Source organism: Podarcis erhardii (assembly GCF_964252035.2).
Source record: "Podarcis erhardii genome assembly, chromosome: 9".
In the NCBI taxonomy this organism is placed as follows: Eukaryota; Metazoa; Chordata; class Lepidosauria; order Squamata; family Lacertidae; genus Podarcis; species Podarcis erhardii.
In genome coordinates, this window is record NC_138512.1 from 25,694,169 (window position 1) to 25,716,688 (window position 22,520).

The following is a 22,520-nucleotide window of genomic DNA, read 5'->3' on the forward strand; positions in this document are numbered from 1 at the left end:
TGATTGTGACTAAACTCATAAAAAACTCATTTTTATGAGTTTAGTCATAATAGCTCAATTCCAGATTAATCTACAGGTTTAGAAATCTGCATAAAAATGTTAGTTTAAACATTCAAATGTATTTCCTCCCCCTCAAAATAATTCATTTTAAAATGTATTTTGATAATAGTTGGGAAGTGCAAAGTCCAATCTGCTATAGATGTTCATTTTGTAGCTCATGCTCCAACAGCACCATGACTTACCAGCTGCTTCAGAATTGTAATTCATAAGCTGCATTTTTAAATCCTGAATTTTTTATCCCCCACCACCGCAACAGAACCAGTGGCACCTGCCATCACCCGAAACCCTGAGAATCAAACAACAAATATTGGTGAAACTATAGAAGTATCTTGTGTAGCAAATGGAATTCCTTCTCCACTCATCACATGGTTTAAAAACAACGTAACCCTTGTTGAAGATTCAGGTGAGGCTGAGTGTTCTGTTCTGTGGCTAACCCTTGTTGCTTAGTTTTACATTTCTCTATTGATTTTGTAATTCCTAATTTATTCCTTGACCAAGAAGTACATTTTGCATAATGTGCTTTCTGTGCTCCTCATATTTGGTGGGACACACTATTACTTTTATCAGCCTTTATTTTTACCATACCTGTTGCTTTGGTGAATGAGCATTGGCGTGGCTTTAGGCTGTGCCCCCAATCTACACATATGCGCTGAATGCCTGGGCAAGATCTCCATGCATACAGTTATGTGCACAGAGGGCTCTGTCTGTGTGCTCAGAGCCCAGCAGAGGAAGGGTTTCTGATTCTGCCAACAGACCCTTCAGTGTGTACAGTGGAGGACCCTGTACATGCATTCAACTAACCTGCTTAGATTGGTTTTGAAACATCCTGCTTCAATCTGTGCACATTCGTTTCAATATTAGCCGCCCTGGCCCTATACTGTTTTGAGGATCAGATGCATCATGCCTCTGCATCCCAGAATAACAGTGGGAGAGGACCATTGCCCTCCTATTCTGATTTTGGGTTTCCCATGGGCATTTGGTTGGCCATCATAAGAAACAGAGCTGGGTTTGGTAGGTCCAGCAAGGCTTTTCTTTGGTTCTTAGAGAGCTTTATAAGTGCACTGGATATGAGGAATTCTGCAGGTAGATCAGGGCTGGCACAATACATTTGGCTGCCTGAGGCAGCCATCCCATTTCAGCTGCCTGGACTGTCAGTGGGATAATGCAATGGCATAATGTCCTCCAGTGCACTTGAGGACAGCAGGCTACTTTAGGGGCTGAATGCCTCTGATCAGGGGAATTCGGGAAAGCGGGGAGCTGCCACTGCTGGCCCCCAGCATCTGTCACCTGATGCAGTTGTCTCACTGTCTAATGGTAGGGCCGGCCTTGATAATAAAATTCCATCCAGCCATTGTAAAATTAACCAAAGGGAATATATAGAGAGATAGCTTTTGCCTGTGCTGAAGACATGCCCTTTGATCTGAAAGCCCTTTCCTAATGCAAAATGTGTGGTTAGGCTTTCCTTGCTCACATTCTCAGAGGAACTCCCCTCTTTATCATTGGGGTGTTTGGCTAATCCTTATCACTGAAAGCAGGTTCTGGGCTTAATCCTGGTGAGCTCTGGTTGAGATTAAACCAGGCTCATGGCTGGATGGAAGAGTCAAAGTGGGGGTTTGGAGTGTATAAAATACAGAGCTTCTGTACAAGCCTCATGAAAGATAAGAAAACCTTTACAAAATTCCACATTTATCGGCGTCTTTGTCTGAACAACAAAGACCAAGTCAAATTAACAAAGGCAATGAAAGAAACATTTGTATCTGTGTCTTTTTTTTTAATAAGGTATTGTTTTGAAAGATGGGAACAGAACTCTCACTATACGGAGGGTGAGGAAGGAAGATGAAGGTCTCTACACTTGCCATGCTTGTAATATCCTGGGCTGTTCAAAAGCAGCTGCGTTTTTTGAAGTAGAAGGTTGGTATGAACCACGGGTCTCTGGGTTTTGCAAAGTGTTGCTTTCTGCTCCATTTATATTTCATTCTCATAGAAGCATAAAATTTGATAGTACCTCAGAGATCATCTAGTTGATGCAGAAAATCAGTTACTGCAGGGTCTCGATAGTCCTTTCCCTCCCGGTTTAAATGTAAATATATGTTGCAAGCTCTTCTTGCAGAAAACCATTGAGCTCACTGAGACCTACATGGTTTGTTGAGTGGAATCAGGGCTGAAGGGAAATAAGTTTGTAAGAACTGTAGACCAGTCAGGGAGACTAGAAACTGTGTGGTAGCCAAGAAACAAATAAGCTGAAGTGTCAAAATCCAAATAGAAAAGACTAGGAGGATGCTAGGTAGACCGAATGGACCGCAACAAGATATCTGAGTGGCTCCTTTGACTTCATTGAAGTAAATTGTGGGAGCAGTCATATGTGTAAGTGGTCCCCCTAAAATAAATATTTCCACTGAATCACATTCACTCATCAAAGATCTCACCCTTCTGTTAAAATCTCTGATCAAATTTCTTGTTTTGCATATTAACAAGCCACCCTTAGACACATATTTTTTTAAAAAAGAGTTGTCAGCTAGTGAAAGAAACCTTGCCCCAGCGTGATGACCTGCTGAGGGTTTTGTTTTTATTTTTATTTTAACCAAGCAATCCAAAGCTATATCCTGTTATTCTTACAGTCCGCAGCAGGATATTGAAGTGATGTGCCATGTGACATTTTTTTTTTTTTTTTTTTTTTTGTGGGATGGAAAGTGCCTGTAAATAGGCCTCCATGTAAATACGTTCTTTCGGTTATCCAACAAACATGACTTGCTGGAGCGTAGCCTACTTTGGCTTGTAGAAATTGAAACGTGATTGTGAGAGAGTGATTCGAATGAGGGAATTTATCACCTGCCTCATCGCAGGCTTTCGATTGATGTTAAAACAATAAACCAACGTGAGGCACAGATTGCGTGATGGAAGAGCTGAAATATACAGCCATGGGGTGAAGAGTGAACTTCATGGTAGAAATGAGTTCTTTTGATGTTGATTGCAGAACCGTTTTTGGTGCTGATAAGCTTAATCAGTGTTTTCCAGGGTAAACTGCCCCACAAGAAGCTGACTTAAATAAGACTGCTGGACCATCTATCTTAGTTTTGTGTACATTGATAGACACCAGTTTTTAAGTATTGCAGGCAGGAATCTTCTCAGCTCTACCTGAAGATGGTGGGAATTGGACCTACATCACCTTCCCTGAGCTATAGCACCTTGTCTATAACAAAATCAAGTTTAGGCACTTTGACATCCTAAGAAAATATTAAGATGGAGTCTCACACTATATCAGATACTGAAACTCTTGGGCATTCTAATCTTTACACCTGGTCAAGTTCCTTTGTATAGATCCTACATCTGTTTCCTATGCTGGTGAGGTCAGCCATCAACCTTCTGGGATCTTGATTCATTTACTCCCAAGGAGCGCTGTCTTCCTCTAGCAATTGAGTCCTCATTTAACAAAATCTCATGCCCAGCCGGGATTACCTTTCCCATTTGCTTCCACTGATCACTTACTAGTAGGGATGGGAGATAAATTCACTTCAGTTTGCATTTAAAAAAGCAAACTTAGCCAATTTACACTTTCCAAAACACAGCGGTCCTTCAATATTTGCATGTTTCTGAATTTTGCCATGCAGTTCTCTAGCCAAGTAATGCTGACAAAAACCACATGTATAAAGTATACACTTAAATACATATGTTGGTGAAAGCAAATGCATTTTATTGCAAGAGATTCCTTGCAGAAATGTGTGTATAATTGTCAAAAATGTGTTAGGAGAATTCACACTGAAATGTTGAGAAATTCATGGAGAATTTTTCAAAAAAAGAAAATCAAATTGATGTAGAAGTGTGGAAAACTAAATTTTAAGATAATAAAAATGAGAAACTGAGAGACCTGAAATAAACAGATGTGTTCCTTCCTCCTTATTAGTTACCCAACCTTTCTTGATATAATACTGCTTGTTGGCTTCTATCAATTCAGAGCAGTATAAATAAGTAATATTTTGGAAAATTTATCTGGAGACAAAAGGCACAATCCAACAAAATTAAAGCACTTTTTAAATCCCAGGGCTTTCTGTGGGAACATATGATTACGTCTAAAAGTGCTTAACTTTGGCTAGATCTGCTCAGTTCTTTACTCCCTGCTGGGAGACCAATATTACCACATACCAGTGTGCACAACTTGGTTTATTTCATAGAGTGAGGAGATGAATCAGAGAATTCCTTGACTGACTAGTGTTATGGACTGCTCTTGGGTCAATTCACCTCGAGTTCCAGTGGAGGGATTTGTGCTGTGTACTGAAGTGTCCTACATACACTTTCCCTTTAACACATTTTTGTCTTCATTGACTTGCTACGTGTTGGACTCCTAACATTTTTGTTCTCAGACAAGGAACCTCTTTCAGTACTTCAGCTGATGACCTGCCCCAATAAGCTCTGGGCTACTATCAATGAACTGTTCGATTGTCTCTTCCCAGGCACTGATGAGAAAACGAACCTCGAGCTCATTATTCTGGTTGGAACGGCGGTAATTGCCATGTTCTTCTGGTTGCTCCTCGTAATCATTCTCCGGACCGTTAAGCGGGTAATGAAACCATTCTCCCACTGTCCCATCAGCATCAATCTTGCATGGCAAATGAAAACTGATGGGGACTCTTTTGTGTTGTTTCTTGCATTGTCTTTAAATCAACAGCCGCATTTTTTCCTCTTGGTACCATCACATTCTTTCCTGGAATTTGAGGGCACATAAATTGTGCTTTTTAATTGACCAGGCATTTGGTGGAGGGAAAAAAGAAGAAGAAGACCTTTTCCAGAAATTAATAAAGCAAGTAATTAACAATGATTTGTGGGCACATGTCCTGCAATGTTTCTGGGGCAAAACTGCATACTTGCATTCCTGTGGACAAAAAAACAAAAAAAGTTCCAGACTTCCATAATGCCAGTAAATGTGACCCACCGTTCATTGCCCAAGCATAAGGATAATTATATTTAATTTGCACTATTACTGCTTTTATTTTTTCAGGCCAATGGAGGAGAACTAAAGACTGGCTACCTATCTATCATCATGGATCCTGATGAAGTCCCTATGGATGAACAATGTGAACGTCTCCCTTACGATGCCAACACATGGGAATTCCCCAGAGATAGGCTAAAGCTAGGTGGGTCTCCTTATGAATGAACAAGTGAAATGTCCCTTCAAACTTAAAATCAGAGACTGCTTTAATTACCGTATTTTTCGCTCTATAGGACGCACCTTTTCCCCTCCAAAAATGAAGGGGAAATGTTTGTGCGTCCTATGGAGCAAATGCAGGCTTCTTGGCTTCAGCGAAAGCAACGCAAAGCCTCCAAAGCGGAGAGGGAGCGCTCCCTCCATGCTCCGGAGGCTACACATTGCTTTCGCTGAAGCCTGGAGAGCGAGAGGGGTCGGTGCACACCGACCCCACTCGCTCTCCAGGCTTCAGGGATAGCCGCCTGAAGCCTTTGGAGCACAGCGGGACCTCGGGCTGCACTCCAAAGGCTTTGGGGTTAGCTGCGCAAAGCCTCCACAGGCGGCTTGAAAGGCTGTCCCCGAAGCCAGAACAGAGAGACGGAGTGCTGTGCAGTGTCTTGCTGTTCTAGCTTGGGGATGCCAGGGCTTTATGGGGAAACCCCGGGCTTCCCCCTTCAGCCCCGACACTGATTTGATTCAGAATATTTTTTACTTGTTTTCCTCCTCTAAAAACTAGGTGCGTCCTTTGCTCGGGTGCGTCCTATAGACGCTGGTTTTGGAAATGTGTGATGGAATCATAGAATTGTATAGGAAGAGACCCTGAGGATCATTTAGTCCAACCTCCTGCAATGCTGGAATACAGAACTTGTCCTATACAGGGATCGAACCTGCAACATTGGCACCACACTCTAACCCATCTGAGCTATCCTAATATCTAATATGGAGGTCATTGTGTGCTCTGATTGGAGCTTGGAACTCCTGGTTCACTATCCACTGGAGAGCACCATGTATGCGCTGAAACTTTCAGGTTTGCAAGAAATACCTAGAGTGGAGTTGGAATTTCCCAGGAGATTCCTTAGGCTTTAATTTCATAACCAGACCTCAGCACTGGATTCCAACCAGGTCTTGGGAACACAAGATTTTTTGTAATTTTTTTTTATAAAGGAGTAATCATAAGTGTATGCAAAGTAACATTCCATTGTCTCAGAGCGTCACTTCTGGGGCGATGAAGCAGTGCTTACAAATTGGAGGGCCTAGTTTCCCTGATTCTGTTGAACTGTGCTGCCTACTGTTCCCCAGTTCAACAGCCTAGAGACAAAATCACTTGAGCCCAGTGGTGCCCAAACTTTTTTTTTTTTTAAAAAAAAAAACATAGTCTTGGCAGACCATATAATGATTTTTCTGCCTTTTGTAGCAGTTGCAATGCAATGCTGTTTGATTTTTTTAAAAAAAAATTGCATTTATATAGCTGCTTTTATGTACTGGATGTTTTGTATTATAATTTGAATTCCATGGATTTCAGGTTGTGTGTATTAAAATTCAAGAAATAAAAGAAGCAATAAAAAAGACAATTAAAAATCAATAGGAGCAGTGCTCCCCCCGCCCAGGGGTACTCAAGGTTACGCAGTCTCTCTTTTCAATTAAAAAGTGTGACATTTACTGTAACAACTTCACAGTGAGTACCGGCACCTCCTTTTCTAGGAAGCAAAGAACTGAATATGAGCATTTAATTTACTAGGTGTGCCATCGTCTCTCTATAACTGCAAAACCCTAGACAGGTCAAGGGCCTAAATGAAGCTTGCAGACCATTGGTGGTTTGGTGGTGTAGACCATTGGTGGTTAAGAGCGGTAGACTCGTAATCTGGTGAACCGGGTTCGCGTCTCCTCTCCTCCACATGCAGCTGCTGGGTGACCTTGGGCTAGTCACACTTCTCTGAAGTCTCTCAGCCCCACTCACCTCACAGAGTGTTTGTTGTGGGGGAGGAAGAGAAAGGAGAATGTTAACCGCTTTGAGACTCCTTCGGGTCGTGATAAAGCGGGATATCAAATCCAAACGCTTCTTGGTGGACCACAGACCACAATTAGGAACCCTGTGCTCTAGACTTCTTGTTTTGATGCCATTTCCAGAAACGTTGGTCGACACTGAGGTGTATGTTTTGCTGGAACACAACATGTGAGGAGGCAGGATTCTGCTTTTATGATTGCTCCCTTTATAGCTGTGGCGCTCTCTGCCTTCATTGCAGCGCGATCCACCAGCCTTGTTTGCTAAATACGTAGCCAGCTCCCTTCAATTGCTTGGACAGTAGAAATATTCAAAAAGTTTATCTTTTTGTTTAATTTTGTCTCCAGGTAAGCCGCTTGGTCGGGGAGCCTTTGGCCAAGTGATTGAAGCAGATGCATTTGGAATCGATAAAATGACTACCTGCCGGACTGTTGCAGTCAAAATGCTTAAAGGTGAGGCTTGAGAACTAAAATTCACCTGTGAAGGATATTCTGGGCAATCAGCATTTGTTGATGACATTGTAAGACCTCAAATGGTTGTAGCTATTGGATATAGCTACAAGATATAAACTTGCCAATCTTTTCTCACTTAGTTCAACCGAGGGGGTGAGAAACTTTCATAACAGTAATAGAATAGAGTACAGTGGTACCTCGGGTTAAGAACTTAACTCGTTCTGGAGGTCCGTTCTTAAACTGAAACTCTTCTTAACCTGAGGTACCACTTTAGCTAATGTGGCCTCCTGCTGCTGCTGTGCCACCGCCGTGCAATTTCTGTTCTCATCCTGAAGCAAAGTTCTTAACCTGAGGTACTATTTCTGGGTTAGCAGAGTCTGTGACCTGAAGTGTCTGTAACCTGAAGCGTGTGTAACCCAAGGTACCACTGTATATTCATTTTATTATATCAATTAAGCAATGAGTTTCTTTTCCCAGTTCATTAGATTGTTTTGAACTTGGTTAGATATTTTGAACTCCACACATGCTTTCTGCCCACTGTTTATGCCAGGCTTCCTCAACCTCGGCCCTCCAGATGTTTTTGGCCCACAACTCCCATGATCCCTAGCTAGGAGGACCAGTGGCCAGGGATGATGGGAATTGTAGTCTCCAAACATCTGGAGGGCCGAGGTTGAGGGAGCCTGGTTTATGCCTATTCTCTGTTATATTTCCATTAAGCACATTAAATTCACTATGCTTTCTTTGTTAAACTAAGATAAAATACCATCTTGCTCCCTCTTGTGGCTTCCTTCAAGCAAGGAGCTGACCCCCACAGTAGCTCTGTGGAAGAGTTTTGCATTCAGAAACAGTGGCATAGCACGAGGGAGGGGTGGGGAGGGACATGGGCCCAGGTGCAAATTTCCGAGGGGGTTCAACCAGGTGCCCCCATGACAGGGTCCTTCACTGAGACTGGAACTGCCAGGAGGCAAGCTGTGCTTGGCCTGGGTCTTTGGGGCTGGGGTGTCTCCTCCTCCTTCTACCTGTGGCCAGAAAAGGGACGCCTGCATATGACCACCCCTTGGCTGGCTGAGAGGGAGAGAGGGAGGAAGAGGAAAGCAGGAAAGCATTGCCAGAGCCACATGCATTGCCCAGAGCACCTTATGGCAAGGACAGGAATGTGAGGCGACACAGCAGCGCTCTTGGCTTCGCATTTCTTTGCCTTATCTCTGCTCCCAGGTTGGGGCTAGTTTGCAAAGAGAAACTCACTTGATTAGATGCTGGCTGGCGAAGGGACTGGCCACTGCCTGGTCCACCAGGGGGTGCAACACTTTCCCTGCCCTGAGGCACCAGTAACCTACGCTATGCCCCTGTTCAGAAAGTCCCAGGTTCGATCCTCTACATCTCCAGGTTGGGCTGTGAAAGACTTCTCTCTAAAATTATAGAGCCATTGTTATTGTTGTTGTTTAGTCGTTTAGTCATGTCTGACTCTTCCTTTTTTTTAATAATATTTTTATTAAGTTTATAAAGTACAGAAAAAAGAAATAAAGGCATAGATAGAAAAATACAATAGAGAGATTACAAATTTCCATAATCCTTTTTTCCATCTATTGGACTTCCCCACATCCTCCAAACCCTGCATTCTCTGTAATACAAAGTATCAGCAATTTGTTAACTTATTTCCAGACTTATTGTATCTTTCATTTTATCATGTTTCCTAATTTCAAAACTGTTGTAATCCAAATCTTATATGTTTTAACTTAAACATAATAAAGTTATTTCATTATTCCACCTTTAACTTCTTGTACCTTAATTTCCATTTCATTAGTTTACCAATGCTGAAGCAAGAATTTCTAAAAAGAGCATTTTTTAACATTCATACAACTTGTAATGTTTTTTCAAATAGTCTTTGAATTTTTTCCAATCCTCCTCGATTGTTTCTTCTCCCAAGTCTCGGATTCTGCCAGTCATTTCAGCCAGTTCCATATAGTCCATCAACTGCGTCTGCCATTCCTCCAGCGTGGGTAAATCTTGTGTCTTCCAATGCTTAGCAATCAGGATCCTTGCTGCTGTGGTAGCATACATAAAAAAAGTTCTGTCTTTCTTAAGTACTCTCTGGTCCACAATGCCCAGAAGAAAGGCCTCCGGTTTCTTAGGTAAGGTATATCTAAGTACCTTTTTTAGTTCATTATGAATCATCTCCCAAAAGGCCTTCACTTTCGGGCAAGTCCACCAGAGGTGAAAGAATGTCCCTTCCGCCTCTTTACATTTCCAACATTTGTTATCAGACAGGTGATATATCTTAGCAAGTTTGACTGGGGTCATGTACCACCGGTATATCATTTTCATAATATTTTCCTTCAAGGCACTACATGCCGTAAATTTCATTCCGGTGTTCCATAACCTTTCCCAGTCTTCAAACATAATGTTGTGCCCCAAGTCCTGTGCCCATTTTATCATGGCGGATTTGACTGTCTCGTCCTGTGTATTCCATTTAAGCAGCAAATTATACATTCTCGAAAGTAATTTATTTTTTGGCTCTAACAGTTCTGTCTCTAGTTTCGATTTTTCCACCTGGAATCCAACCTTTTTATCCACTTTAAAAACCTCCTGGATTTGAGCATAATGCAACCAATCTCGCACCTTGTTTTTCAATTTTTCCAAGCTCAGCAGCCTCCAATTGTCTCCAATTTTTTCAATTATTTCCCAATATTTAGGCCAGTAGGCTTCCATGTTAAGTCTCTTACGTGCCTTGGCCTCCACCGGTGAGAGCCACCTCGGAGTCTTACTCTCCAATAAGTCCTTATATTTTGTCCAGACCATCAAAATTGCTCTTCTGACAATATGGTTTTTAAACAATTTGTGAACTTTAACCTTGTCATACCACAAATATGCATGCCACCCAAAAGCATTGTCAAACCCTTCCAGATCTAGGACATCAGTGTTTTCCAATAAGATCCAATCTTTCAACCAGCAGAAGGCTGCAGATTCATAATATAACCTCAAGTCTGGCAGGGCAAATCCCCCTCTTTCTTTCGCATCAGTTAGTATTTTAAACTTTATTCGGGGCTTTTTGCCCTGCCAAACAAACTTGGAAATATCCTTCTGCCACTTTCCAAAACATTCCACTTTGTCCACGATCTGTAGGGCCTGAAACAAAAATAACATTTTCGGCAATACATTCATCTTTATAGCTGCTATCCGGCCCAACAAGGAAAGTTTCAATCTTGACCATATTTCCAAGATCATGTCTGACTCTTCCTGACCCCATGGACCAGAGCACGCCAGGCACTCCTGTCAGACTCATGCTGGTAGCTTCGAGAACAATGTCCAGCCATCTCGTCCTCTGTCATCCCCTTCTCCTTGTGCCCTCCATCTTTCCCAACATCAGGGTCTTTTCCAGGGAAAAGAGGGAATAGAGCCACTATTTTCCAGGGAAATAGAGCCACTAGCAGTCAATATATAAACAACACTGAGCTACATGGACCATGAGCTGGTCTGATTTGATATAAAGCACCTTCTTAGGTTCATAAAAACGCTTTAATGAACATAGGCTTTAAGTTCGATCACGCAAGATTTTGCTCTTTAGTTAATAAAGAAGCCACATGGACCTGTTGGATTGTGTAGTCCCTTCCCATCCTACTTGGAAGGAAGATGGTAAGCGGACCTTTATTGCTACTCTATAGACAGGACAATATCTATCTTTCTTTTTCATTTATAGAGGGTGCAACACACAGTGAACATAGGGCATTGATGTCGGAGCTCAAAATCCTCATTCATATTGGTCATCATCTCAATGTGGTCAATTTACTTGGGGCCTGTACAAAACCGGGAGGTAAGTGTTGCTTTTTGCTACTTTGTGGAGAGGGCATAGCTCAGTGGTGTTCACTGCTTTACCCCCCAGAGTCTGCCATTAACGGGTTTCAAGCAGCTAGGCCTGCAGAGACTTCTGTCAACAAACTGGAGGTCAGCAATCAAGAAAAAAAAGCCACAAAAATTGGTGTAACAACAACAGGCACAACGTTTCGTAAAACAGCAATGCAAATAACAACAAATCAGAGCTTTCCTTCCTTGGTTGCAATGTGTATGTGGGGTAGCGTGCATTCACCCTGCCCATTCCTGGCCTGTTTTATGGCAAAGCTAGGCCTTATTGCAGCAAATGCATGAACCCGGTTTCTCATTGGCTGAATTTTTTTTTTAAATAATATTTATTAAAAATTTTCAAATATAACAGAAAAGAAAAACATCCAAATTTAAGGCCTTATTTTCAATGTCATCTTTCCAGGACTTCCCCTCCCCTCCCCCTCTTGTATTCCAGTTCTTTCAAATAGATTCAGCAAATTCTTACCCCAAGTTTTAAAGTTATTATCATTAACCCAATTTAAAAAATATTTTCCCATCCCCTAAAATCGACCTGTTCCCTTCTACGAGTTCCCCTCTTTAATATACAATACAGATTAACATAAAAAAATAGAAAAAAGAATAAAATGTAATTTAACACCCTTTGGATTCCAAATTTCCCTCCCCCCTTTCCCGGTTGCGTTCCCAATGTCCGTCAATGTCTACTGTCGTCCTGGAGCTCCCACATCTAAACCATAATCCTTCACCAGTCCGCTTTGCCGTCTTTTTAATAGTCTTTGCCGTCTTTTGGTCATCTTTGATTTCGAATGTCCAATCTTGGAAGGGGTCTATCTTCCAACTTTGTCCAGTTCTTGTTATTCTTGTTGTTCTTGTTGTTCTCTCTTCTCCTCTTTTTTTTTTCTTCCCCCTGCTCTCCTGCACAAATGTTCTAATTCCAAAAAGCTTGTAATTCCTCTACAGAGGCTTTGTTATTCAGGAACAAAACATTACGTCAAGTCCCTTCCATTCTTCAATAGATAAATCTATTGTCTCCTTTAGTGTGTAGACCTCTGTAGACAAAATAGTGTTCCATTTCTGCAGTTTCCCAGGAGATAAAGAGTCCGATTCAAATTCCATGCCAGCAATACTTGTAATGACCCACAGCTCCTCTAGAGGGATTATAATAACTCAGTTTCCTTCCCGATCACACCCACCAGTCAAAGTAACTTATTATTCCTTGTTTTAAACAGTTTATATCCAATTTATAACAAATGTAACCAGCAAAGTCCTCGTAACAAAGTTCTCTTTTTGTACTTCAGTTTTGGCAGCTCCTTTGACAGCTGTCAAAACCTCTATTTCTCCTCTCCCGGCGCTCTCATGGATCGCTCCCAGGGGTTTTTTTGGGGGGGGGGTTGTATTTTAATTCACATTCCACTTCTCTCCTCCAGCCCAGCTTATAATTTTCCATCGCGAAATTAATAACTTTATCAAAAAAAGATTGCACTCGATCTTAGTTGTCAGGTCTTTTGCTTTAGCTCCTCTACAACAGGGGGGAGGCTGACTTCCTTTTTGCACCTCCCCCGCTCGCTCCGAATTTAAGAAAAAAATTGTTCCCCTTTTTAATCCAGGTTCCAATTACTCACGGGTTATTCTTTTAAGTCCAGATTTTCAATGGAAGAAGTCAGCGCTCTCCGCCAAACGGCATGCGGCTTCACTCGGCAGGGGAAGCAGAGGACTCACAGCACCCCCCCTGTCACCCGCTCCGTAGCCTTTAAAAAGGCTCCTTCGCGTGGTCGGGGGGCGCAAACGGTGCCCGCCGAGTCACCATGCCCATGGGTTTCAGCGCCCATGGTTTTTGAGGGTCCCTGCGTCGCCGGCGCGGTAGAACCCAGCCCCTGCCGAGCAGGCTCCCTCCGGAGCTTGGAGGGAGTCCGCCATTCGGCGATGGCGCCAACCCGGAAGTTGGCTGAAATAATGGTGAAAGGTGGAAGCCAAGGTTCAGGTTCAGGAGGGGAAGTTTCACTAGGCAAAGAACCTATTGATTCTTTGTGCCTTTGAGGTATTTAACTTTAAAAAGAAGCTCTAGGTTGAGAAAGATACAATGGAGATTTATAGAATCCCGCAGAATTATGCTGGGTCTATTGATTTGCCCTCCCATTTTAATGCTGAATATTTTGCCACTGGGTCCCCCCCCCCTTTTATACATTTTCTCACTGTTTTATTATTATTAATAATTTCTGGTAAGCTAATAAGTGTCTTTCCGGTGGGGATCAAATATTTAAAATACTTACAAGAATGTTGCATGGGAAAGTGAGAGCAACTATATAATAAAACATGTACAGAGGAGGCCTGCACAATTTGACACCTACCAAACAAAACGAAAGGCAAGAACAGGTATTTTCATTCATCCCTGGTGCGTTTTCAGTGATGGTAAGGAGGGTCTTATTCTGCTTGCTGGACCACACATTTTCCAGGCATGATATGGAGCAGGGGTGAGGAACTCCAGATGTTGCAGGACTCCAGCTCCCATCTCTCTGAACATTGACCATCCTGCTTGGAGCCAATGGGATTTAGAGTTCAGCAACATCTGGAGGGCTACAGGTTAGCCACACCTGATATAGGCAATTGCTAGAGGAAAGGCTGTGAGAAAGTCCTCTAAATCTTGTTCCCATTTTGTTCCTTTAGGGCCACTCATGGTGATTGTTGAGTACTGCAAGTTTGGAAATCTGTCGGTGTACTTGAGAAGCAAGCGGAGTGATTTTGTTCCGTACAAGGTGAGGCCTGCATGAAATGTAGGGGGAAGGATGCTCTGCTTTTCAGTTTTAAGATCCTTTTGACTTCTCTACTGTGAGATCTTTTGGATGTGAATAGGAGTTAAAATAACTGGATAAATACAATGATATTTGGAATGCAGCTATCAAAAGGCAGTTATAAAAATTATAATGTCTCATTAGTAATTTTTCATTAGTTGGAAAAACTATTACTTATATACCTATATTTTGTATTGTGTCACAATTTCAAGTATTCTTTTTGTTTGGTTTTGGTTTTTTGCTTTCATTTTTGTCTGTTGCTTTATTTTCTCACTGAAAATTTTCAATGAAATATAAATATTTAAAAAATAGGAGTTAAAATAACGATTTAACATTTCTAAGTGAAACCTACACTTCTGTAGGCTGCATCATGGCCAACATGGGTTTATACCTTCCTTAACACTTTACATTTGCAATTACTGTGTGGACATTTCCATTATTCTCATGGTAGATTACTAAATTATACTCTATCATTAGGAAACCCTGATGTATACAGTGTTCTAGGAGGCTTAGTTTGGTCAGAATCGAGTATACAGTTCCAGAGTTAACACTCAATACACTACTTCTGGTAAATGAGCTGCCATAGCTGCTAGAGGGCCTTGAAAATTTGTGCCTTGGGTTTTTAAGACTCGTCTACCCATGTACTATCTGAAACCAAAAGGGCACGTTGGTTGCCAGATGTGAAATATATTGGTATTATTTTCAGCTCTCCTACCCCACTGCTCATCCATAAAAGGTAAAGGGACCCCTGACCATTAGGTCCAGTCGTGGCTGACTCTGGGGTTGCGGCGCTCATCTCGCTTTATTGGCCAAGGGAGCCGGTGTACAGCTTCCGGGTCATGTGGCCAGCATGACTAAGTCGCTTCTGGCGAACCAGGGCAGCGCACGGAAACGCCGTTTACCTTTCCGCCGGAGTGGTACCTATTTATCTACTTGCACTTTGACATGCTTTCAAACTGCTAGGTTGGCAGGAGCAGGGACCGAGCAACGGGAGCTCACCCTGTCGCGGCGATTCGAACCGCCGACCTTCTGATCAGCAAGTTCTAGGCTCTGTGGTTTAACGCACAGCGCCACCCGCGTCCCTTCTGCTCATCCATATTCCCTTTCTAATAAGGTGTGAGTTTTCACCCCTTTATTTTCTGTCATGATCGAATAATGCAAGTTCTGTTATCTCCCTCCTTTCTTCTTTCTTTCTTTCTTTCTTTCTTTCTTTCTTTCTTTCTTTCTAAAAACTTTGTAGGCCAATCATGCTCGGTACAGGCAAGGAAATGGTGAAGTCTCTGCAGACCTGAAGAAACGCCTGGACAGCATTGCAAGCAGCCAGAGCTCAGCCAGTTCCGGCTTTGGAGAGGAGCGATCTCTCTGCGATTTAGAAGAGGGGGATGGTGGGTTTTTGTCTTACATCATTATCCATGGCTTTAGAATATTGAGATCAAAGTGTGTTTCCTTGGCTTCCCCATTCTTATAGGATTAGGTGTTCCTGTACCATTCGCTGATAAAATACACAATTTATGAATGTATTTTAAAATAAAATATGTATTTTGTATCTAAAATCCACATGTTATATCCTTCATTGTGCAGCTATTGGTGCAGCATGGAAGTTTACTCTAACAATATGACATTCTGACTTGCTTTTCCATGCTGAATCACTGAGGGTGACTCCCGCTGCACAGCTCCAAGCATCCCTATACCTGGAAGCCAGAAATGAAGGAAGGAATCTGAAGGATAGGGTTTCTGTATACTAAGTGTTACCTGGTGCTAATCAGGATGTGCAGTGTATTATGCATTTATATACATTGACCTTTCTCTTTGCAGCAACATCTGAAGATCCTTGCAAGAACCCACTAAGCTTGGAGGACCTCATCTGCTATAGCTTCCAGGTGGCCCGGGGGATGGAATTCCTGGCCTCGCGGAAAGTAAGGCATTCCTCTTGGGGGGAAATGACATTTGTTGGATGACTGCATGTCACTGGAAATGATTGTGATAAGGATAGTGCCAGAGTGCTGTACACTCTGATTTAAAGCAGTTGATATTGTAAAGTTCTTTGGTAAAGATGTCAGCACGTGTAAATTCACCTGTCACCAGGCATACACTGGCCTTTAATTCAGAGTTTTTTAAGTGCCTTACTTACAACAGGGGTTTCCAAACTGTTGTCTGAGGACGTGGTCCATGAGCTTCATTTGTCAGCTCTGCAGCATGTCTGTGGATTTACGGTTAAAGATGGGGAGATGGCAAATCCCTCGCTTCAAATACTCATATTGATTTTTGTTGTTGCTGCTGCTTTTATTTCTTTATGTTTTATTGTATTGTGGTTTGAATCCTACGGAATTCAAATTGTAATACAATAAAATACAGTTTATAAGAAATAAAAGAAGCTATAAAATTCAATTTTAAAAAAATCATACAGCATCTAATGCAGAACATTACAATTGCTAAAACAGTCAGAAAAATCATTAAGTTGGACCACCAAGACTATCAACAATTTTCAAGTGGTCGGTGGGGTGATGGTTCTCAAACTCACATCATCTGTAAAATACAGTGGTACCTTGGTTTAAGAACAGCTTAGTTTATGAACAACTTGGATGAAGCATGCTGCAAACCCGGTGTTTTGGTTTGTGAACTTTGCCTTGGAAGCAGAACACGTTCCACTTCCTGTTGTAAATTGAGTCCCCCACTGCTATGGGAAAGCACACCTTGGTTTAAGAACGCTTTGGTTTAAGAACGGACTTCCGGAACAGATTAAGTTTGTAAACCAAGGTACCACTGTACACTGGATTCACCAAGAAACACACCTTCAAAACAAAACAATTGGCCCCACTGCAGCGAGAGCCAGCATCTAATGTTCTACTCCACAGAGCAGTTGTTGGTAGATGTCTCTCTATGTGTGAAGAAGGGAGAGTCCAGGTGGAGCAGGCTCTGAAGTCTTCTTCGTCTGTCTCTCTTGCCATGCCTACCCCATAATTTCGAGCTGTTTGTGTTACATGTACTATACCTCCACAGTTGGTCCTGCTTGTTTGAAAGCATTCTCATGTCAAGTGGAAGGTCTATGGATGTGTTTTCAACTATTTATCTTCTCTCATTTATCTTCTAAGGCAGTGCAAAAGACTGTGTCTCAACATGAACTCTGAGTTTCATTTAAGCCTTATTGGGACATTCATTTTAATAACCCACAAAGTGCTGAGCCTTGCAAGGAAGATACCAATTAAGACAAGGTTAACAAAGCTCTTTGGAACAACCCAAATAACAGGCCCATTGTTCCTCTCCTTGCAGTGTATCCACAGAGATCTGGCAGCTCGCAATATCCTCTTATCGGAGAACAACGTGGTCAAAATTTGTGATTTTGGATTGGCCCGAGATATCTACAAAGATCCAGATTATGTCAGGAAGGGAGATGTAAGTTTCCGAAGTCTCCGAAATAGTGGGATGTTTACTTGAAAAAGATATTAACAATGACATTGTGGCATATATTTAATGCTTCCTTTTGTCTATTGCTTTGCTAATAAACATTTAGGCTAGACTACCCCTAAAGTGGATGGCACCAGAAACCATTTTTGACAGAGTATACACCATTCAAAGTGATGTTTGGTCCTTTGGTGTACTGCTGTGGGAGATATTTTCCTTAGGTAAGTCACATTACTTTGGGTACCCAGGGTAAAATCCCATGGGCCCTTGGAGGGCATCTCATGGGCCATAGGATGCCCCCAACATCAGAGGCAGAACCCTGACTTCTGAGAGGGAGATCCTGCAAACCAGGTGTCAGAACTCCATTGTTGGAAGTGCCAAAAAATGTTTGTTGAGGTGGTTCAGGGTCATTTGAAGGAGAGCACATGAAAATGCTTGGATTCAGAGTCATTTCGGTTCCCCAGTAGGCCAGGGAGACATTTAAACCAGCTTAGCAGCTAAGTCTTTTCTGGTAATTTTTCTACCATTGTTCCCAGTGGGAGAGAAACTGCTTAGAGAAAAACAAGGCAAAAACAGAGCAACATTGGCAAGGCTTTAGATGGCTGGTTAAACGACCTTTGCATCCCCTCCCTCCTTGCCATAGGATTTCATGGTATACTTCTCACATTTTGATAACAGAGTTCATGAATGCAATCTCCTTTAGATGCCTACCTATGTCTCCATAAGTTGCAGGCAAACTAGTTCATGTTTTTCAGTTACATACTGCTATATGCTGATAACATGGCGGTCATGGCACTCACTCGAAGGGGCCTACTCAGCATGCTGGAGGGGCTCGCAGCTTATTGTTCTCAAAACTCTCTAAAGATAAACTATGATAAAACAAAAATTGTGGTGTTTACTAGAGCTCGACATACATTTAGATGGCCTCTAGATGAACACAAAATTGAACAATGTCTCCTCTTTAAATATCTTGGTATCACTTTCCAAGCCACATCTAGCTGGCTTGCCCACTTCAAGACTGTAGCCCTTCTAACACGTAGGACAACTGGTGCTCTGCTCAGCTTTTTTTATTCGAGGGGAGGGCAATTGGTGATCCCGGCACTAAAAATTTTTGTTGGAAAAGTGATTCCACAGATGTTATACGGAGTAGAACTCTGGAGTAGGAATCAGAAGCCGTTAGAACGGCTTGAAATCTTCCAAAATTTTTATCTCAGAAGAATTCTAGGCCTCCCTCAGAGTACTCCGGCAGCTCTCCTAAGAGTGGAAGTAGGATTACTTTCTGTGTCTGCCAGGGCACACTTAAGATTCCTGCGTTTTTTTACGAACCTCATAGATGCCCCGAACACCTTATTGGCTAAACAAGCCTTTGTATCATTACAAAATAATACCACTTGGCATAAAAGCCTACTAGACATTCTATCCAGATACAATCTACCTGAGTTAAATACTCTCAAATTGTGGAGCCCTGATAAAGTTCGGGAAAGGATCTTTGAAAAAGACGCCTTTCTGGACTCCACCAAGATAAAAAACTCTGGGTTTTCCTACTGGCTCCCCCGAGTAAAAGCAGTCAAAATCTGTGCCAACTACTTGGTGGAGATCACTGATCCCACCCTTCGGAGAGCTTTTACTATGGCACGGTTTCAAACATTGCCAACTGCTTACCTGACCGGTAGATACACAAAAACCCCAGTAGAACATCGTCTATGTCCTTGCCTTATGAAAATTAAAGAGGACCTTACACATTATTTCCTCTATTGCCCCATTTATTCGGGCTTTAGAGATGCATTGCTGCAAATTATACCCAACTCTATAACCAGTCCTGAAGATAGAGTAAAATTTTTGTTAGTTGATGCAAACCCACGCATTACCCATGTGGTAGCGGTCTTTGTGATGAAGGCCATGAAAGCCAGGGAAAGATTTATGAACGACAATGTAAAGACCCCTCCATCGTCTGTTTGACTCGCTGCTCGTTTTCCCTCCTTTTCTATTTTGTGGGAAGAAGGTTTTGTCGGCATAGTATGTAATGAATTTTAACAATTTTTAACTACTGTAGTGTTGATTTTTGTGCACAGGCATGGTCCTCACAATAAACGGATTTGTATTTGGGTATTTTGTATTTTTCAGTTACAGAGTAGAAAATGTATTTGTAGTCTGCACTCTGTTAGTCCTCAGTGAGAAAGCAAGATGGGGATATAGAGTGGGCTTTAAATGAGCATTACCAATATTCCATATTCTTTTTAATCAAGATAAAGAATTGCTTATAATCTTGCTCTAATAAAACATACTGATATTCTCTATGGATAAGCAGTTGTATAATTTTCTTGATGTACCCAATCTAACTCAAGGAGACTTTGCCACTGCAGTTCTCAACAGTTCTCACTTCTGGCAATAAGCATCCTTTTCCTGGTTGGAAATTGGATAGTTTTCATTGATGGTGATTTACTGTTGTTATTAGTAATATGATGATGATTGTTTGAATTTATATACCACTCTGTACCCGGAGGTCTCGGGACAGTTCTCTGTTTGATGATGATAAGGATGGTGACACTCCTCAAATTTTACTTAATCTCACCCCCCTTCTTTTCCTTGCAAATTAAAATTTACAAATTAATAATAATAATAATGAAAAATCAGAGCTTGGCAATATGAAACTCAGATCAAATATCTGCACATCTCAGGGACATTCTATGACTGTTGTTCATGCAAAAAGTCATTTTATTTTCCTGTCCAATGTAAGTGAGTCTCTCTAGATCCAGTCTAATTGAGCTGCTATCATTTTAGTTAGCTCTTATTTCAGTGAATTGACATATATTCAGCTGAAAATCAACAGCAGCATCTTAAGCACCTTACTAAAAGGAAATCTGTCATTTCAGGAGCCTCGCCTTACCCTGGTGTCAAGATTGATGAGGAGTTCTGTAGAAGACTGAAAGAGGGAACGAGGATGAGGGCGCCAGACTATACAACACCTGAAATGTAAGAATTTTTACTGATGCAAACATGCCTTGTCTCAGAAATGGATAATTTACTTAGGAGAGGGTCAGAAAAAAAAATCTCATTCTAATTCAGCCACTAGTGGCCAGTGGACTCTTTTACTAATGGCAGGGAGGAAGGAAGCGCAATAAGTCAAATATTTGGTCACAGTCAGCTCATACATTTAAAGAACATTCAGGGCATATTTATAGCACATGTCTTTGCCCAAAGCATCCTGGGAACTGCAGTTTACTCCTCACAGACCTACAATTCCTAGCACCCTCAACAAACTACAGTTCCCAGGATTCTTTGCGGGAGGCCGTGTCCTTTAAATGTGCTTTAATAGTGTAAATGTGACTTTTCTCTTGTTCTGGCAGTACAGTATTGACCAGCTTGTTGCCCTTAGCTATTACCTACCACTATGGGACACAGGTGGCGCTGTGGGTTAAACCACAGAGCCTAGGACTTGCCAATCAGAAGGTCGGCGGTTCAAATCCCCGTGACGGGGTGAGCTCCCGTTGCTCGGTCCCTGCTCCTGCCAACCCCGCCCTGTGGAACGCCCTCCCATCAGATGTCAAAGCGATAAACAACTACCTGACATTCAGAAGACATCTGAAGGCAGCCCTGTTCAGGGAAGTTTTTAATATGTGACATTTTAGTGTATTTTTCATCTTTGTTGGAAGCCACCCAGAGTGAGTGGGCGGGGTACAAATAAATAATAATAATAATAATAATAATAATAATAATAATAATAATTAACCTAGCAGTTCGAAAGCACCTCAAAGTGCAAGTAGATAAATAGGTACTGCTCCAGCAGGAAGGCAAGCAGCGTTTCCATGCGCTGCTCTGGTTCGCCAGAAATGGCTTAGTCATGCTGGCCACATGACCTGGAAGCTGTACGCTTCCCTCGGCCTATAGAGCAAGATGAGCGCCACAACCCTAGAGTTGGCCACGACTGGACCTAATGGTCAGGGGTCCCCTTACCTTTACCTGTGTCCTTTAAATGTGTTTTAATGGTATAAATATGACTTTTCTCTTGTTCTGGCAGTACAGTATTGACCAACTTGTTGCTCTTAGCTATTACCCACCACTAAATAGCAGAATATGATATTGTCCTGGGGCATATTTTGCTTTGTAACACTGCTACCATTCTCTTATATCTCCCAGGTATCAGACAATGTTGGACTGCTGGCATGGGGAACCCAAACAAAGGCCCACTTTTTCAGATTTGGTGGAACATCTGGGAAACGTATTGCAAGCAAATGTCCGCCAGGTAAAGTCATGCTCTAAAAACTAAACTCACTGGGGGGGGGGATGTGCCTGCAGCCACAAATCCTATATATATATTAAAAAACCCTATTTTTGTCTGTCTTTCTACATCAGGATGGTAAGGACTATATTGTCCTCCCGCAAACTCCCCTGCTGAACATAGAAGAGGATTCTGGGTTGTCCCTGCCAACCTCACCTGTTTCCTGCAGGGAAGAAGAGGAAGTGTGCGATTCTCAATTCCATTATGACAGCACGTTAGAACTGAGGTTTGTAGCCTAATGAGAATCCCATAGGGACTGCTAGGCATTTCCCTCTCTGCCAGATTTTTCTTTGAAAGTGGGGATCGTGGTGAGAAAGAGGAAGGAGTTTGTGCTGCTGTGTCTTTATATTTAGCCATGTTCACTAGGCTGCAATATTTGTAGAGCAATTCCATACTCTGATTTCGCTGGGACCAGAGGGGTGTGTTGCCGCTACGCCAACGGAGGGTGGTCACTGCATCCAGCTCAGGAGGTGAGGAAGGAAGCACCCAAATTGAAAATGTAAAAATGACAGGCATCCACAGAAATGCTGCCCACGGTTCACCAATGATCCCAGGCAGAGGTTCAGATCCCTTAATGCCTCTCGCAAGGGAAGCTTTTGGAGCAAAACTCGGAAGGAAGAAGGGACACAACAAGGGAGCCATATAGCTCTCCGAGTCTTGCAGCCTCCACAGGCAGTCGTCATGCTCAGCATGGTTGTGTCTGGAAGAGTATATGTTCTACAAAATGGACGCCCCTGGC

General features: G+C 42.2%; 1 protein-coding gene across 1 annotated transcript in view; it reads left to right on the forward strand.

Annotated features, from left to right (window-relative positions):
- Positions 1-22,520, forward strand: part of KDR (kinase insert domain receptor) — a 54,934-nt gene that overhangs the window by 26,538 nt on the left and 5,876 nt on the right. The window contains exons 14-27 of the mRNA XM_081875632.1: positions 317-463; positions 1,840-1,971; positions 4,509-4,615; positions 5,054-5,189; positions 7,370-7,474; positions 11,172-11,285; positions 13,976-14,064; positions 15,341-15,485; positions 15,916-16,016; positions 17,371-17,493; positions 17,612-17,723; positions 20,376-20,475; positions 21,640-21,745; positions 21,856-22,007. Of these exons, the coding sequence (XP_081731758.1) occupies positions 317-463; positions 1,840-1,971; positions 4,509-4,615; positions 5,054-5,189; positions 7,370-7,474; positions 11,172-11,285; positions 13,976-14,064; positions 15,341-15,485; positions 15,916-16,016; positions 17,371-17,493; positions 17,612-17,723; positions 20,376-20,475; positions 21,640-21,745; positions 21,856-22,007 (1,669 nt within the window). The remainder of the gene's footprint in view (positions 1-316; positions 464-1,839; positions 1,972-4,508; positions 4,616-5,053; positions 5,190-7,369; positions 7,475-11,171; positions 11,286-13,975; positions 14,065-15,340; positions 15,486-15,915; positions 16,017-17,370; positions 17,494-17,611; positions 17,724-20,375; positions 20,476-21,639; positions 21,746-21,855; positions 22,008-22,520) is intronic.